The 18,282-nt window shown below is 46.2% G+C and overlaps 1 protein-coding gene across 6 annotated transcripts in view; it reads right to left on the minus strand.

Moving 5' to 3' along the window:
- C21H6orf89 (chromosome 21 C6orf89 homolog) overlaps nucleotides 1-18,282 on the minus strand; it is a 33,816-nt gene extending 15,534 nt beyond the window's left edge. Inside the window, exons 1-5 of one of the 6 annotated variants that reach the window (XM_037884892.2) lie at nucleotides 18,163-18,254; nucleotides 16,020-16,351; nucleotides 13,647-13,714; nucleotides 12,289-12,496; nucleotides 7,976-8,141 (exon numbers count right to left, since the gene is read on the minus strand). In XM_037884892.2, coding sequence (XP_037740820.1) covers nucleotides 7,976-8,141; nucleotides 12,289-12,477 — 355 coding nt within the window. In that variant the 5' untranslated portion in view covers nucleotides 12,478-12,496; nucleotides 13,647-13,714; nucleotides 16,020-16,351; nucleotides 18,163-18,254. Of the gene's footprint in view, nucleotides 1-7,975; nucleotides 8,142-12,288; nucleotides 12,497-13,646; nucleotides 13,715-15,964; nucleotides 16,352-18,162 lie in introns of those variants that run through there. The other 5 variants (XM_043533634.1, XM_043533632.1, XM_037884890.2 and 2 more) reach the window with 5 other exon arrangements.

Here is an 18,282-nt window from a genome sequence, read left to right on the forward strand (position 1 = left end):
TCCGTTTAAACAAAGACTCTTCTTAGTGCTCTAAAATCCAGATTGCCTCAAAATTTGGCACGCTTCATGGGGGTGCGGGGTATGGGTAGTGAACCAAATTTGAGGTCACTTAACCAACGGGTTCCAAAGATACAGCCCCACCACCCCAAATTAACAGCTTATGAAAAAGGCATATTGTTTTTTTGCCCAGACCTAGGGATCAAACCTTGGATCTGAACCTGACACAAGGGTCTCACTCGCTTGAGGGCTACCCCCAGAGCACATGGTACCCACTAGCCCTTGGCGGGGCAACAAAATTCAGAATGTTATTAGCAAGAATTTGGCTCTCCAGTTGGGCTCTGGAGTAAGGGTCAAGCGCCAAACAGATCACTGAACATGTGCAGACAGCGAGGCTAAGAGGATTTGTAGGTGGAAAACTTTCACGGCAGCTGGGTAGCTTGAGGGGCTAAGCAGTAAGCCTCTGATCCTGAAGAACTTACCCAGCCAGCGTCAGGTCAAGTCTCATCTCGGTCAGAAATCTGGGAAGGGTGGGAAAGCACATTGCTAAAATCTGGCTGTGTCAGGGGTTTTTTTCATTTTGGGGGAATGTAATCAAAGTACTTTTATAAAAAAAGAAATGAGACACTGTAAAGCTTGCTGGCAGGGGGAGGGAGGATTCTGGGAAGTGGGGATTATGGGGATGGACAGTAGGGGAGGTTGGAGGAGGGACACTGGGAAGGGGACAAGAGGGTGAGTGGTAGAGGAACTAAGGGAGAACGGGGGCAGAGATGCCTAAGGGAACCTGACCCTCTCCTCATGTGAGCCAGGTTCTGTTTTATGTTGCGGTAGCACTTAAGAGAACCAGGCATGGACCCAGACCCCATTCTGTAGGCACTGTACAAACACAGTATAAAGAGATGGCCCCTGCCGAGCGCTCACAATCCTCACCCCTACCTTTGGGTAATTTGGATATAGCTCATCTCCCTTCAAAGCTGGTGGGAAACATCTACCAAGGGAAACCTACTAACAAAATAGCCTTCAGTTTGTTCTGGGTCAAATGGGCCAATGTCTCATGGGTCAAAGTCATGTATTTCACCAATGGGCAAGTGGCTGGTCAAAGAACAACTTTCACTCATAGTTAGAATGATTGAATAATCATTCTGATCCAACTGAAAATGGGGAAATAAAATCTCCAACTTCATTTGAATGGTTGGATCCACAATTTATGTAAACAAGTGATCAGAATAAGCAGGGCAATTCTGCTGCAACAAATCTGCTAGTTGAAAGATAAAAGTTCTGGCTGGCCGAAAGACCCTTTAAGAAATCCACTCCACCCTGCACCTCCAGCTATGAGCAGGTGACCTGTAAGGCAGCATATACAACTCCGACTCCCAGCACAAATTGGACAGGACAATAACACCACCACTTTGCAATTCTATAACTGCTTCCATCCAAGGATCACAACACACACATGAAGCTTCACAATAGCCCTGAGAGGCAGGTATCATTCACTGGTGTAGCACATCAGTGCTTCTCACAGAAACCTCCACTAACAAACATACAGGCAGAGGAGGGAGCCAGGGAACAGGAGAGATACTGGCGTCTTGCAAATGCAAAAACATAGCAAGTTTTCTGCATTCCACAATCCCGCAATAACGAGGCGTTCGTTTACCGTCAGCAATTTCAACCAAACAACTCCACTGCTTGAATGAGGGCCAAAGTAAAGCTGAAAAATACAAAGAATCTACGCCACCCTCCACTGCAAAGCCAGCCTGACTTTTCCTTTTTTCTTTTTTAAAAAACATGAGCCAACACACATGTCTGCTATTATGTCTCATGAGCTTGCAGCAGCAACAGGATTCAGAGGAAGCCCTGGGGCATAGCGAAGTCGGTGCAAAAGCCGAGCGCCCCATTAGGCAGAAGTGCTTTTCGCTGGGAAGCGAACGAAAATCATCATCCGTCTCTGACCAAGGTTTGTGGCTGACGGTAGACAGGAAGGCTGGTCCAGTGGTCAGTGCGCCAGCCTGGGGCATGAGAGACCCAGGGTCGGTTCCTTCTCCACCAGAAAAAATTCATGCCCCTGAGAGACACAGTTAAGCTGACCTAAGTCTCGGTGTAAATGCTGCTAGGTTGTTTTGTCATGTGGCACCGTCAACCTAGTTACTGCCCCTCGAAGGGGATGGATTTACAGAAAATCTCCTTTTGGCGCTGTATCAAGTATCTACATTATAGTGCTACAATGCAACTGTAGCCCTCGTAGTATTGATATACCCTCAATGCCTCAAAGTCCTCCGTCTGTAAAATGGGATAATGATACCACTGCCCTATCTCACAGGGGGCTGGGAGGATAAATGCTGTATGTTAAAGATTGTGAGGCGCTCAGATGTTACAGTAATCAGGGCCATATAAGTCCCATAGACAGACAGACACATCTGTGGGTGGCTGGCCCAGCAAAGGCTACTCTGGAAAGGGTTAAACTCACAGGGAAGCTGGAACGTGGTTGGGAGCCAAACAAGCCTCAAGCGAAACCGAGGTGGCCAGCCAAAAGACAAACATTGCTGTTGTACTTTCTCCCAACTATTCAGGGCCAGCTAACCACTCCCTCCGTGATCTGTCCCACCACTTAGCACTCAAATGCACCCGAGCGGAGCTCTGCAACATGATAACCACCCCACTTGAGTTACATTTTGTTGCTTAAACATGACAACTGTGGCAAGGCTAATTTTTGATCAGTTTCATGCACAATCTATTTGAACACATTTTTAGACCCCTCTGATCTAGGTGGCCTGGTAGTCTGAGCATAGGACTGGGAGCCAGGAACTCCCAAATTCTAATCTCCAACACTTACTCCCCTCTGTGGCCTGGGGAGAGTCACAGGGGCTAATGTTTCCACAAGCAGCCTCTGATCTCATGTGCTGCCGGTTTTGTGTGCCCAGCGTGAGACGTCTTGGCCCTGATTTTCAGAAGTGCTGAGTACCTGCAGATCCCACTGATTTCAATCAGGGTAGAGGACGCTCAGTCAGGATCAGGCCCTAGATAGGGGGAGCTTCTTCTGCCAACATGGGCATTTCATTCAGTTTCATGGCAGAAACAACCAGGAAGATTATTTTACCACAGGAGCAATGACGTAGGACTTGTCTGTTTCATCTCAGGGGTGGTTGCCTTCACACCAAACTAAAACGCAGCTGCAAAGCATGTTGAGGGGTGCATTAGTGGACCCGACAGCAGGTAATATTAGCGTAAACACCATTTAGAAAGGGATATAATCCTTGAGGTTTTCATTAACAATTTGGGGGGCAGAAAGATTTGAGAATAAAGTTCCAATCCACTTAAAATTTAAATACACACAGACAAAAAAACAACCCTTTGTTGTGTCCAAGTGATTCAGGGACAACTTGAGGGCTCCTATGGGAAATGGAGATGGTGGAAAATATTCACTATTCTTTTCATTTTAGTAGGCGACCAAAATGTGAAGCAGAAAATAAGTGTCCAAAGAGAAAGTTGTTTCAGGGAGCTGGGCTGCTCAGGAGACCGCAAAGGGGCAATGGAACCTTCTCCCTCAAGTTCGCTGGCTCAAATCCAGCCTGAGTTGTGACTGAAAGTTATTAACATTCCCGGGTGAGCTTCTTGGGGCAGAGACTCGCTTTGTGTTCTGTGTTTGTACAGCACGTAGCACAACGGCTCCTGGCCCATGACTCGGGCTCCTGGGACTGCAGGAATACAACCACAATCTGAAGGTTGTTTGGGGACCTGTGTGAAGTGAGTTTGGCAGGCTGGATCTCAGGCCATTTCTCAGGCATCCACATCACAAAGACCACCACTAGTGGGTCACTGAAAGTGGATTACCCACTTGCCCCTAGAGCTGCTCCCTCCAGGGCAGGTGCGTGGCAGGCAAGCAGGCTGCATGAAGGAGGCCTGAGCTGACGCAGCCCACGCTGCACCTGTTCTCTTGAGAAGGGTTCAACTATCCACAGCTGTCAATCTGGCATCTAAATTCACATTGAAATGAGAATAAAAATATCAGAAGTATGCAGCTACTTTGATGTGGTGGGGGGGAAGGGAACCTTCTGAGAACCAGCTGGTCAGTCTGTCAAGCTATTTATGTCCCGTCCATTACCACGTATCAGCTCCACATAGCCCCTGGGAAAAGCATCTATTTTGACTAAGTGCTTGTATGGCCCCCCATTACCATAGTATGAGTGCCTCACAATCCTTAACATACATCATCATAACACTCCCTTCCCGGCAGCCCCTTGCCTCCATACAGACGCTGCCCATGACAGCGCCAGTTAGATTGGTGGGTTTTGCATGGCTGATGTTTGTCTACCAAGAACTAGACTGAGGCTGTCAGGCCTATTTCGTATAAGGTACGTCTACAATGAACATGGGTCTGAGAGACCCGGGCTTGTGAACTCTGTGTTTCCAAGCCCATGCTTGAGCGTCCACACTGCATTGTAAATCTGATCCCTTGGTTAGTATTTTTCTCTGCTCCTTTTGCCTTCCCCTTTAACTGCTTTATTGCTTTCTGCCTCCCGGCAGAGTTTCTCTTTTTGGGCCATTCTTAGCAAAGGCCTAATCTTGCCTTTAGGACCATCACAACCTTCAGTTGTGGAAATGAGTAGGATGACAAACTCAGCATTATGACCTTTCTGTAGTAAGCAATAAGAAAGGCTGGAGCGCTAAGGGAATGTTGCAAGTTTAACCCAAAACGGGCCTCAGAGCTAAACGAATCATAAAAGACAAAGAGGGAAAAACCCACATGGTCATCTACTCCAGCCTAGTATTACTACCAGAGCAGTGCACCTTGGGTGCGGCCTATAGATCAGGGCTCCACTGTGCAAGGCACAGTACATACCCGTAGTAAGAAACCCTAAGCCCCCAAAGAACTAAATAGATAAGAAAGTCAATGGGTGGTAGATTATAATCCCCATTTTACAGATGGGGACCTGAGACCCAGAGAGAGAAGTGACTTGCCGAGGTGTCGCAGGAAATCTGCAGCATAGCCAGGCTTGAACCCAGATCTCCTGAGTCTCTGTCGAGGGCCTTAACTGTGCCACCTTCCTTCCTCCTTTGCCAGTGCAAGGTCCTTGCAATATATTTTCTAGCATTTGTCTCAGGCAAGCATGTTGCCCAGTTTTAAACGTCCAAAGCGATGGTGCTTCTGCTTTGCTGGGAGACTATTCCAGTCTATCGATCTCACTGCATTTCCTGATATTTGGCATGTTTCCTTTCTCCTATCTCATTGCTCCAAGTCACACACTCCCGCACTACCCTAAAGGACTCCTCTCCCTCAGTGCCGACATCCTTCCAACACACGTGTTCTGCTATTTTCTCTCCTCGCTGCCCTTTTAGTTACGCCAAGCGCAGCACAGATTTAAAAGAGGCTCCTTTGAACTCACGAAGCTATAAGCTTGAAAGAATATCAGAACTCATCTCAGACACTTGGCCCTTCCACAGAGGTCACTGGCAGAACATTTTAGGCCCCTAAACTGGTTTCCTCTTGGTCAAACCATAGCTATTAACATTTTTTAATGACCAGGGTGCCCAGTATTCCATTTGCCAAGACAAGCAGCAGCTTTCACTCCCTCTTATTATCTATCCTGCGTGGGAACTGTAGCAAAAGTGACTGACCAAGCTGTGAACTACACTTCCTACAGAAGCACTGGGCAGGAAAGTGGACTGCGCACGTTCACAGGTTCCAGGGAACATCAAGTCAGCTGGATTTTCCCATTGAATTGCCAGGCTGGAAGAGGTCGGAGGTCTGCAGCATGGATCAACTAAGGGTGGTCTCCCAGCTACTGTCTGTGGACACCAGCTACTGTCTGAATTCCCTCTATCTCCCAAGCACTCCCTTGTTTTAGCGTCTCTGCACTATTTCTTACACAGCCCCAATCACACTGCAGCACTCTGAAACCGCCGATCACCACCACTGCTCATGTACATGCCACGTCAGCAATCAACACTGGCTGCCCTGGATACACAGCTCTCTTTTCCAAGAGACAGCTCCAACGAGAGATGACATCCCTATTCCTGAAGATGGCAGAGACACTAAAGTTACCTTGCAGAGCACAAGTCTGGGTGCTCTGGTTACCATATAGGTGGCACACAAAAATAACCCCCCAAAATGAAACAGTCCCAACAGCACTCGATCTGCAAAGCCTGGGGGGTTATCTTTGACTCCTTGCTTTCCTCCTCTCCTTACCTCTGGGATTTAGTCAAACCACACTGCTTCACCGTCTAGAACAGATTTAAAATCCATGCAAAGTTATGGTACTTGAAAAATTTTAAACAGCTCCTTCTCCCAACTTCCCAGAGTCCCTGGCTTTTCCTATTCCCTTAGGATGCCTTTCCATCTCCTACCATTCACCCCAACGTAAAAAGATCCAGCTCCCACTGAACTCATAGGAAGATGTTCACTGACTTCAACAGAAGCAGAATTGGGACTTCGCCTCCTTCCTAGATATTTCCCACAGTGCCAGGAACCCTTACTGTCCTTTCCCCACTCAAGAAAACTGTGTACATACAAATTGCAGCATCTGAAAGTGTTTAAAAAGTATTTGGGCATTTTATTAACTAGATCATGTTAAAAAAAATTTAAAACCTAGAACTATCTGCCGTGTTTCTCTTTCTAGCAGAGAAGTCAAGACACGTTTTATGGGCATCAAGGACATTTTTTGCAAGTACACATAGGGAAAGTTAGATAAGCAGGCTACCAGTGCCAGTGTGGAATCAGAGGCCTCTCCTTCACCTCTGTTTTTTTTGCCCATGAAATCCCAATTTGCAAGCTAGGAAATGAATCACCCACATGACCCACCCACATGGGATTCAATCAATAGCCCGTCTAGTGTTTATGTCAACGGAACAGAGACAGACACTCAGAAAAGGCAGAATGGAGCTGGCATTTCAGAGGGTCTTTTTTAGCTGATACAGGAAGTTCAAAGCCAGATAATGGAACTCGGACACAATGAACCGCTGACGCTAAATATAAACCAACTCAGGGCAAGAACTTGAGCCTTTGCTTTACAATGAGCTGCAAGATGCTCACTATCACGCCACCTTCTCAGTTAGAATAACTGAAAAGTTTATTGTCATTACTGAAGTCTGGAGGAGGGATTTATCAAAATTACCCCAGGACCCTACACTACTGCCCACCACCTATGGTCCCACTGGGTTGCTGGAAACGGACTTAGAATGGAAATGAGAACTCAGCGCAAACTTTTCCATTCCTATTATGTCTATCCAGGCATTTACACTGTGTTCATCACTGTGACATGGACACACCTAATCACGGATTCAATGCACTAATATCCCATGCATTGAACTGCCATTGACTTCCCTGGGACTTCTAGGGGTACAAAAGCTGCAGTTATCAAGCCCAGAGTCTCCTCCCAACACGCTAATGGGCAAAGCTTGCCTTTCCCTAAACCAATCAGAACTGCAGGCTGGCATTTCAAACTTCTATTCACAAACACCAGGGTCTTTGATTTGCAAGTGGGAGGTCGCTTTGCTTAACCGAGAATGAAGAGGCAGTGTTTACAGGCAAATCTATCTATCAAGGCCCTCCCCGTACTTCTATCACTGCAATATCTGCGTATCTTACCGAGCCACTTCAAGCAAGGACACCATTTTTATACGCTGGTAGAGGGAAAGCGAACTTCTCTACCAGAGTCTTTGGTACTAGAAGAAGAGAACATGCAAGAAGGATTTGATATAAAAAGTTAATAGAGAAGATACACCCTAGCCTAGATCTACACTTTGGGAAACTGCTTTGGGGAATCTTTTTCAGGCTAACTTCATGCTCTGGCTACTGATAAAAACAGACTGCATGTAAATATGGTGCTAGAAACAAGACTGGCACCATCACAGTAAAGTGTTATTAGTTTGGTGGAAAGTGAAACATTCAACGGGCATGTGCAGTTACTGTTCAACTCAGAGTCAATTGTCTTTCCGGCCTCACTACACCTGTTATGCAACAGCAAAGAAATTATTTCCTTACTCTCCAGCATGTACTTCTTGGCAATAGGCAAAGACAGCAGTCGGATGTGACCAACGAGGAAGCCCCAGCCATGGGCTCTGGAGAGCGTGGTTTCAGGTGGCGAAGGGCTATACGGCTGCATCATGAAGTACGCAGTTAGCAAGATTAACCCCAGGGTAAGCAGGCCCTGTGAGAGAAGACAGGCAAGTGATTAATTACACCTGAAAGAAGCAGAAGTCTTCAGAATGGAAACTTTCTCCATCCAGGTATGAAGAAGGGTTCTAGTGTCGGAGTTGTGTGTGTTTTAACTTCCGCTGAGACACCTCATTTAAACAGCAATGCTAATCGCATACAGGTGTAGACTTCTCATTCAGTTCCGTTCACTGGAGCTGTACAAGAATGAAGATAATTGGTATTTAAACAAATCTGCAGACCTGGGGGGTTGTTTAACACTTAAGTACTAACATTCTCCATCAGAAAAGCCAGGGATCTCCATGAACAATTCTAGACCCCTAGTCTCTAATCAGATATTTTGCACTTCCGTAGCACCTTTTATGCAAGGATTTCAAAGCACTTTGCAAGCATTAACCAAGCCTCAAAACACTCTGGTGGAGTTACTTCATTGGTACAATCAGCCAAAATAAGCCCCAAAAGAAATCACACTGAGTTGACAGAACTAGGAATACAAACCAGAAGACCCACAGTCTCACTATGTAGCATTGTATATTCTTGGGAATGACAAAACTGGACTTCTTTTGATGACAAAAAATGCTCTAGAGTCAGTTGTAGAAGAGGACTATAAAATTATATCCAGTAGTATTTTTAATGAGAAATTTCTTATCATTGTAGCAAATATCTGACCACTCCCTACTGGAAATTGTCTCCTTTACCCACCCCCCCACCCAATAAACACTCTACTTTGAACCTATATAGCACTTTCCCACCATTAAACCTCTTGAGGGTGCATCTCCATTTTACAGATGAGAAAACAGATGCAGACAGGTGCAGGATCAATGGGGAGTCAATGTAGGGCTAGAAGAGACCTCACAAGGTCTAGTCCAGCCCCTGCACTGAGGCAGGACCAAATAACCTCAACCACTGTAACACCTGTTCTTTAAAACCACCAACGAAGGGGATTCCACAACCTCCCTTGGAAGCCTATTTTACTCCTCAGGGAATTCTGCACCACTGCACAATACAGAATTTTGCAAAATTCCCTGTTTTCCCTGCAGAATTGGGCCTGCAGAGCTGCTGGATGCCAAGGTGGGCACCTGGATTCTGCAAAGCCCAGCTCGCAGTGAGCGGAGCACCCAGCCTGGCTGGGCTGGTGGCTGCTCGCTCTGCTCATTCTCCCAGGGACGGGAGAGGGTCCCGAAGACCCAGCTCTGGCAAAGGGTGAGGAAGGGCAGGGCTGCACCACGTCCCCTGGCAGGACAGTAAAGAAGCTGGGGGTAGTAAAGGCTCTGGGGGTGCTGGTGTCTGGGCAGCGGGGTGCCCTGTGGCTAGGCTCTAGGGGGAGAAGGGTGCTGGTGTCTGGTGTGCGCCCACTGCTGGTCTCTGGGGGAACGGGATGCTGGTCTCTGGGCTGGGGGGTGCCCAGTGGATGGAATCTGGAGGGGAAGGAGGTGATAGTGTCAAGGCAGGGGTGCTCCGCAGCTGGGCTCTGCGGAGCCGGGGAGTGCCCCACAGCTGGGCTCTGCGATGAGGGGGGTGCTGATGTCTGGGCGCCCCACAGAGTCCCCTCCAATTCTTTACAACTGGAACTGGGTTGTTGTTATAAGGGTTTCTTTAACTCTCTACTCCTGGGGGAATCTTTTTTGCTGCTGTCTGTATTGTTGACATACTTACTGTATTTTGAAATCAGTTACCAAAATAATTGAAACTGGAGCGATTATATTGTGTTGTTTTGACAAATAAAATATGCAGAATTTTGCAAAAATTTTTATTTTTTGGTGCAGAATTCCCCCAGGAGTACTATTTGTGCTTAACTATTCTTATAGTTAGAAAATGTTTCCTAATATCAACCTAAATCTCCCTTACTACTGATGAAGCCCATTACTTCTTGTCCTACCTTCTGCAGATATGGAGATCAATCAATCACTGTCCTCTCAATAACAGCCCTTAACATATTTGAGGACTGTTATCAGGTCCTTCCCTTCACTCTTCTTTTCTCAAGAGTAAACATGCCCACGTGGGTTTTTTTTTTTTTAAACCTTTCCTCATAAGTCAGGTTTTCTAAACTTTTTAGCATGTTAGTTGCTCTCCTCTAGACTCTCTCCAATTGACCACAACTTTTTTAAAGCGTGGAACCCAGAATTAGACAGGGTACTCCAGCTGAGGCCTCGGTAGTGTCAAGTAGAACAGAACAATTACCTCCTGTGTTTTACATACGACATTCCTGTTAATACACCCCAGAATATTATCCTTTTTCACAGCTGCATCCCATTGTTGACTCCTAGTCACTCTGTGATCCACTATAACCCACAGATCCTTTCCAGCCGTACTGCCACCTAGCCAGTTATTCCCCATTGTGTAGTTGTCCATTTGATTTTTTTCCTTCCTAAGTGAAGTACTTTGCACTTGTCTTTATTGAATTTCACCTTGTTGAATTCAGACCAATTCTCCAATTTAAGGTCATTTTGACTTACCTATCCTTCAAAGTGCTTGCAACGCTTTCAGCTTGGTGTCATCTGTAAATTTTATAAGCATACTCTCTACTCCATATTAATGAAAATATTGACTATTACTGGACCCAGGACAGGCCCCTGCAGAACCCCACTAGTTATGTCCCCCAGATTTTCAGCAAACCATTGATCACTAGTCTTCGAAAAGAGTGTTTCAACCAGTTTGCACCCAGTTTATAGTAATTTAATCTAGACCAGTGCTTCTCAACCAGAGGTACACATACCCCTGGGGATTTGCAGAGGTCTTCCAGGGGGTACATCAACTCATCTAGACATTTGCCTCGTTTTACAACAGGCTACATAAAAAGCATTAGCAAAGTCAGTACAAACTACAATTTCATACAGACAAGGACTTGTTTATACTGCTCTCTATACTATACACTGAAATGGAAGCACAGTATTTATATTCCAATTGCTTTATTGTATAATTATATGGTAAAAGTGAGAAAGTATGCAATGTTTCAGTAATAGTGTGCTGAGACTTTTGTGTTTTTATGTCTGATTTTGTAAGGAAGTAATTTTTAAGTGTGAAGTGAAACTTCGGGGTACACAAGACAAATCAGACTCCAGAAAGGGGTACAGTAATCTGTAAAGGCTGAGAGCCATTGATCTAGACCATATTTCCCTAGTTTGTTTACGAGAAAGTTCTGTTGGGCTGTATCAAAAAAGCCTTACTAAAATCAAGATACAACATGTCTACAGCTTTCCCCCTATCAAACTAGGCCAGTAACCCCGTCAAAGTTGGAAATTAGGTTGCTTTGGCATGATTTATTCTTAACAAATCCATGGTGGCTATTACTTATGACTCTAGATGCTTACAAATTGATTGTTTAATAATTTATTCCAGTATGTTTCCAGGTATCGAAGTTAGGCTGACTGGTTTATAATTCCCTGCGTCCTCTTTGTTCCCCCTTTTAAAGAGGAGTACTATGTTTTCCCTCCTCCACTCGGACCTCACCCATCCCCCATGAATTCTCAATGATAATGGCTAATGGTTCCGAGATTGCTTCAGTTAGTTCCTTAAATACCCTAGGATGCATTTCATCAGTTCATCAATTCATCAACTGGAATACGTCTAACTTATCTGAATACATCTATTACCCATTCCTTCTCCCTTGTTGTGAATATTAATTGCCCTAAGAATCTGATCACAATTTACTTTAGTGAAGACTGAAGCAAAACAGGCATTAAACCTGCCAGCCTTCTTGATGATATCCATCATTAGAAGACTACACTTCTCTTCGTCCTTCTCTTGCTTCTAATGTATTTATAGAACCTCTTCTTACTGCCTTTTATGTCCCTTGCTGGGGGACATTTTGTGCCATAGCCTTTCTGATTTTGTCCCTACATCCTTGTGCTATTCTCCCATACTCCTCCTTAGCAATCTGTCTGTGTTCCCACTTTTTGTAGGATTCTTTTTTGATTTTCAGGTCATTAAAGAGCTCCTGATGGAGCCACACTGGCCTCTTAGTATTCTTCCTTCCTTTCCTTCTCATTGGGATAGTTTCCCAATTGTGCCTTTATTATTTAATCATGGGGAAATACAAGCCTCAGATGCCATTATGTAGAGGAAGAACGTCAAATCCTCAAAAGCCACGTATGTATAAGTGTCAACATCTCCTATCCCTGCAGGTCAGAAAGATGGCTTACCTTGTAGAGAGCCATCAAGAGAGGGTACTGGGGGGGTCCCCTTTGGGGCTCATTCTTTTCCAAGAGCTGCTTGACAAACTTCTCAATGGCTTTTTCTGACATTCCACATTGGTGTCCAGTCTGCCTCACCAGGTCAATGGTCTCCGATAGCTTGTCATAAATGCTGAGCTCACTGGCAGAAAGCTCCATGGCCACCAGTGAAAAATCCCTGCGAGGGGATTGAACACAGTCAAGCAACAAGAAACCTTCAAAAGCTCCCCATCACCACACTCCCACACAGAGCCCAAGGCCACCCTCCACAGAACAGTGCACATCCTCAAGGTTTTAAATGAGAAAGGAAGGCAGCACAGCTGCAAAGCCGGTTGTCACCAAAGAGAGAGTTCATTCAGACATAAAGGGAGTTCATCTGAGAGCAGTTAGCTGCTGCCCTAAGCTCCTTTGCTGCATCTGTCTCTCCTACAGATCATAAGAAAGAAGAAACTACAGCCTTATGGGTCATGAGATTTAATAAGGATACTAGGCAGAAAATGGAGATAAATGGCCAGATCCTCAGCTGGTGTAAACGGGTGTAGCTTCACTGAAATCCATAGAGCTACATCCATTTACCCAAGCTGAAGATCTGGCCCATAAAACGTACTGCTCATTGAAGGTCACTGTCAACACTATGGAAGACAATAAGCATGTGCATTGGCCACGCTTTCTTCTGTTATAGCTTTAGTGAGTCACTTATTTTAACCAAGCACATCTTTTGTTCATTAAATCCCTTGTCCCTCTGTCCTCTTCCCTGTTAAAAATAAGTAGCACAGGTGAGTGGAGGGTCACGATTTTACTATTTAAATTCTTGCAATTTAATTCCAAGGCCAGCTCATTGTTGGGTATTAGCAATACGATATGTGCTAGCTGCAAGCAGGAAGAGTTCACAGTAGTAAGCTCTTCCTTTACGTTTCCTTGCAAGTGATTCACACATATGGCTTCTCTATACAACCAAGTACTACAGCGAGAGACTCCTTGCAAATACAAGAAAGAGACAAAATGGCTTTTGAGGGCAAAAACAACGAAGAGTTCAGTGGCAGGTGCCACCGGACTCCTCGTTGTTTTTGCGGATACAGACTAACACGACTACCCTTCTGATACCTTTGAGGGCAAATTATTCCCGACCATGGAGTTTAAGTGGGGAAGTTTGTGACATATACAAATCATATGCTACCACTGAAAACTTTTCACATGAGGACCAGCAGGATGTGTGATGAACAGTGATGAACAGCAGGATGTGTGAAGGAAATTTATTGCCCCAACACTGCCCCGTCTGTCACAATGGCCGAGCCTTATAACATAAAGATATTAATTATTTGTATTACCCTGCGCTTAGGATCCCTAGTCATGGATCGGGACTCCACTGTACTGGACACTGTACAATGGGGATGGGCTGTAGAAAGACATAAGGAAATAAGCCATTTGAGACTGTAACTGTTCCATCATCAGAGACTCACATAAAAACTTGTGAATATCCTGCACTGGAGGGGAGGGGACTGGATATAGGGCCTTCCCCTAGCTCTTAATTCTGAGCTTGGAAAATTCTGTTATCCACTAGACTAGGGCAACCAAAAATCTATTTAGAGAGAGGAAGTTTAATCACATACAGCCCAGCACGGAGGGTGCTTTCCCGCAAGTGAAAATCCTAGGCGTACAGATTTTTCAGGCTCACCCCAGGCTGAGAACAGAAACAGGGCTACTGCCTCACTTTTGTTCTCAACACCACCCAACCACAGGAGTGGACAGCTTGTCCACCAAGTCATGAAATTCCTCCTCTGGCTCCGCTCAGTCTGATACACTCCCTACAGCATTATTATGAGACCAGTGTACATGGCTAATTATACACGTATTCGCTGACCAATCGCTCAGCTCATCCGGTATTTTAAAAACCACAGATCAATTCGGCAGCTTGTCCTTGAGGGCGCAAAGGGCAGTACAACACACAGTGAAAAATATTTGAAATAGCAACTCATTTTTGCTAATCCTCCCCCCACAATAAAAAAAAAAAAGATTCAAGAAATCAAGTTTCCTTGTTAGGCAACCAAATGTGAAATCTGGTTGTCCTTAAAGAAGTCATCTGAAAATTATGTTTCCTAGCCTTCCAGCTTTAGCAATTAACTAGAACCAAGTGATGACATTTCTACCCTCCATTCCTGCAATATCAGAAACACTAACAAGCAATCTAAAAAAAAAAAAAGATGGAATGGGATATATGCCACTTTGCTCTGCTTCTTGTCTTATTCCAGTCTTTATTCCTCATTCTAATTTATGACTTGACCAGGCAAATGCTTACTACAAGATGTAATTAGTTCTTACTTTTATGAGTAGCGCCATTGAATAGTAAGCATTCTGGGTGGGATTCCCATAGGTATTCAGGTGCCTCACTCCCATTGATTTCATGGGAGTTAGGAGCCTAAGCACCTTTGTGAATCCCACCGTATATCCAGGAGCTAGCATGGGGAAGATTGGATTATAGAGTGCAAGCTCTCTAGGAAACGTACCTTTTCTACCTGTGTACTAGATGCTTTACAAACAACTGGCTCTATAAAAATAATATTATTTTACTGACTCTTTCATTTATATAACACACTGATTCACAAAATAAGCAATAGCCAGAGCCTCTGCAGAAAATTAAACGGTCTTTGCTCAACTTTAATGATTGTTCTAGTTGCCTTGACACTGGAACCGCAAGTGATGTACTAAATGGACTGAAAGGTCATTGAGCTTCTCTGTAGCTCCTGTATAGCTCTTTGTATCATTTGCTGAAATGCCAGAGCTCAATCCTGCGAGCCCTCCACATAAAGAATTCCAGTGAATTCAATGAAATCTGTGCACAAAGAGCTTGCAAAATTGAGCACTTGTTTTGTAGCTGCTGACAGCAATTCCATGCAGCAGCTCACGACAGATATCCTTACAGTAAGTGTCACATAGCGCAAGTTTTCTCCTTTCCCTAGTAGCAGAAGCTCATCAGTGTCAAAAATACTGAGATATGTCCTAAGACTAGCCCCCTCTATACGAGTATCCACTATTAGGGAGCATAATTGAAGAAGACACCTACAAATCACATACTACCATTGAAAACCTTTCACATTTCCTTAGCAAAAGTCAACAGTAATCTGTGTTCCCTACTGGAAAATAAAATATTTGTCTAACATTGTTTTAAAAATAAACGATGCCTTAAAAAATATCCATTATTTACTTTCAGATCAATGCAACATGATTTATGAAATAAGAATGACAGACTAACTCTTCTACTTAGTTGCTATATACATGTAGGAAATAAATCTTCTATATCTTATACGGCTAAGCCTACTAGAGAAATAACAGTCTTTACGTTTTGTTTCTGGCTTTTATTTATTGGAAAACCATCAGGTTTACTGTTATTAATTATTACTATTATTTAGTACTTATTTATGGTAGTGAGCCAGTGAGAATCAGGGAGCCATTGTGCTAGGAGATGCACAAACACAGCAGCAGGGAAGGTTCCTGAACTAAAGAATTTATAGTTTAAAGCCCCAATCCTGCAAACACTTATGTATGAGATTAAAGTGATTCACACGCAGGTATTTTCAGGATTAGAGATCTGCTCAGGCCTAACTTTTAAGCCGGACCAGGACTCAAACCCGAGCGGAGGACAACTGACCTAAACCCAACCTGAGAGTGTGGAGAGGTTTTCAGACCCGAACCCAACATTTCACCTTGAGCCTGTGTCAGTGCTGCCTCATCCTTGGGGCTTGGCCTGGTAGCAGCTTCCCACTCCCTATGCCTGGTGCCAGCAATCCATCTCTGGCCACCTCCTGCAGCAGGAGAGGGGTGTGACTTGTCAGCACACAGGAGCAGCAGCATACGCAGCGCACTGATGTGGCGGCCAACAGGAGTGAGGTACACAGCAGAACAACGCGTCAAGCCCACAGTCAGGAAGAGGTGATCAGAGATGACCAGACCTGAGCCAGACAGTTGCAGTCAGGTCCCGTCAGGTTCGGGTTGGGTTGCAAGGTTCTATTCAGGATCATGCCCTTAGGTTCCAATCCTGAAAACATTTAAACATCTGCTCAACTTCATGCATGTGAGCAGTCCCACTGACTTCAACGTGAATGCTCGTGCTGAAAGTTAAGCGTTTGCATAAGTGTTTGCAGAAACTGGGCTAAAGTGGCAATCTATTTTAAAACAGATGTTATTGGATTAAAAATCATTTTTAAAAGACAAGTATCAGGGGGTAGCTGCGTTAGTCTGTATCCACAAAAACAACCCATAAGCTTTCGTGGGTAAGAAGTGGGTTTTTTACCCATGAAAGCTTATGCCCAAATAAATCTGTTAGTCTTTAAGGTGCCACCAGACTCCTTGTTTTTTTAAAAGACAAGTTTCCTCACCTACATTACTAATAAGACCCAAGATTGTTAAACCTGAACAAATTTTAAAAATCAAATTTACATTTCACCATTTATGCTGTCGGTTTCCCATCTGTGCCTCACTCTGCATGAGCAATAGAAAAAGAAAGCTAGACCCCATCCTGCACCTGAGTCCGCACAGAGCCCAGTTTAAGACCATGGGGCTTTGCATGGGGGCAGGGCTCCAATTGCAGCATCAGAGCCCTTGTGAGCATTTGGCTCTCATGCAATAGCATGCTGGATTGCAAAACACAACAGCAATATGCTGAAAGGCCAAAAACAAAAAACCTAAATATTTGCCTTCAAATTTTGTTCCTTAATTAGATTACTTCTGCTGACACCAGGTTTGCTAGAAATTTTGTATTTTGGTACAATACTGAAATTTTGGACCTTCGTTGCCTGAGGGTACCCCCTTTAAGGGATCACTTCCCCCCCACCCCAGAGCTGCAGTGCAAACACTTGCAGGTTGGTTTGTTATTGCACTAAGGCCAAGGCCTTTTCTCTGCTCCGCACTTCTCATTTTTCCACAGTTGGAGTGCAGCAGGGGTAACAAGGGAACTAGGACACCCGCAGCTGGTGCAAGGGCACATGGGCTCCCTGACTGGGATTTGCAGCAAAGGGGCAGGGTGCCCTGGGAATCCGTCTGTACCTCCACCTGCCAGGTGCACCTGGGCCATCAGGCTCACCCCTCTGCCCTGCCCCCAGCACCTTCACACCCCCCCCCGACCCAGGCGCTTCCCGCTTTCTCTCCTCCCCCTTCACTATCCCCATTGCCCTCCCTTGCCCCCTACAGTAACCCCACCCCTCTAATGCCCCCTTCCCTCCTGCCTCTCTCCATGTCCCGTTACCACGATCCTCGCTCCTGCCCCATTACCCCTCCCCTCTGCCCCATCCCCCCTCCTGCGCCATTACCCCTCCCCTCTGCCCCATCCCCCCTCCTACCCCAGTGCCCCTCCCCTCTGCCCCAGTGCCCCTCCTGCCCCAGTACCCCTCCCCTCTGCCCCTTCCCCCCTCCTGCCCCAGTACCCCATCCCCCCTCTGCCCCAGTACCCCTCCCCTCTGCCCCTTCCCCCCTCCTGCCCCAGTGCCCCTTCCCCCCTCTGCCCCAGTACCCCTCCCCTCTGCCCCATCCCCCCTCCGCCCCAGTACCCCTCCCCTCTGCCCCTTCCGCGCTCCTGCCCCAGTACCCCATCCCCCCTCTGCCCCAGTACCCCTCCCCTCTGCCCCTTCCCCCCTCCTGCCCCAGTACCCCATCCCCCCTCTGCCCCAGTACCCCTCCCCTCTGCCCCTTCCCCCCTCTGCCCCAGTACCCCTCCCCTCTGCCCCATCCCCCCTCCGCCCCATCCCCCCTCCTGCCCCAGTACCCCTCCCCTCTGCCCCTTCCTGCCCCTCTGCCTCCTGACCCCGCCCGGGGCGCTCCCCTTCTGCCCCCCATGGCCCCGTGACCCCTCACCCCATCCACGCTCAGGCCCGGGTGCTCCTGCCTCCGCCCGGCTGGGGGGACCCGCCCAGCGCTTCCTGCTTCCTGCTGCCGAGGCCGCCGATTGGCCGGGACTCGGGCGCGAGGAGCTGC

Source organism: Chelonia mydas, chromosome 21, assembly GCF_015237465.2.
Source record: "Chelonia mydas isolate rCheMyd1 chromosome 21, rCheMyd1.pri.v2, whole genome shotgun sequence".
NCBI classification, from domain to species: domain Eukaryota; kingdom Metazoa; phylum Chordata; order Testudines; family Cheloniidae; genus Chelonia; species Chelonia mydas.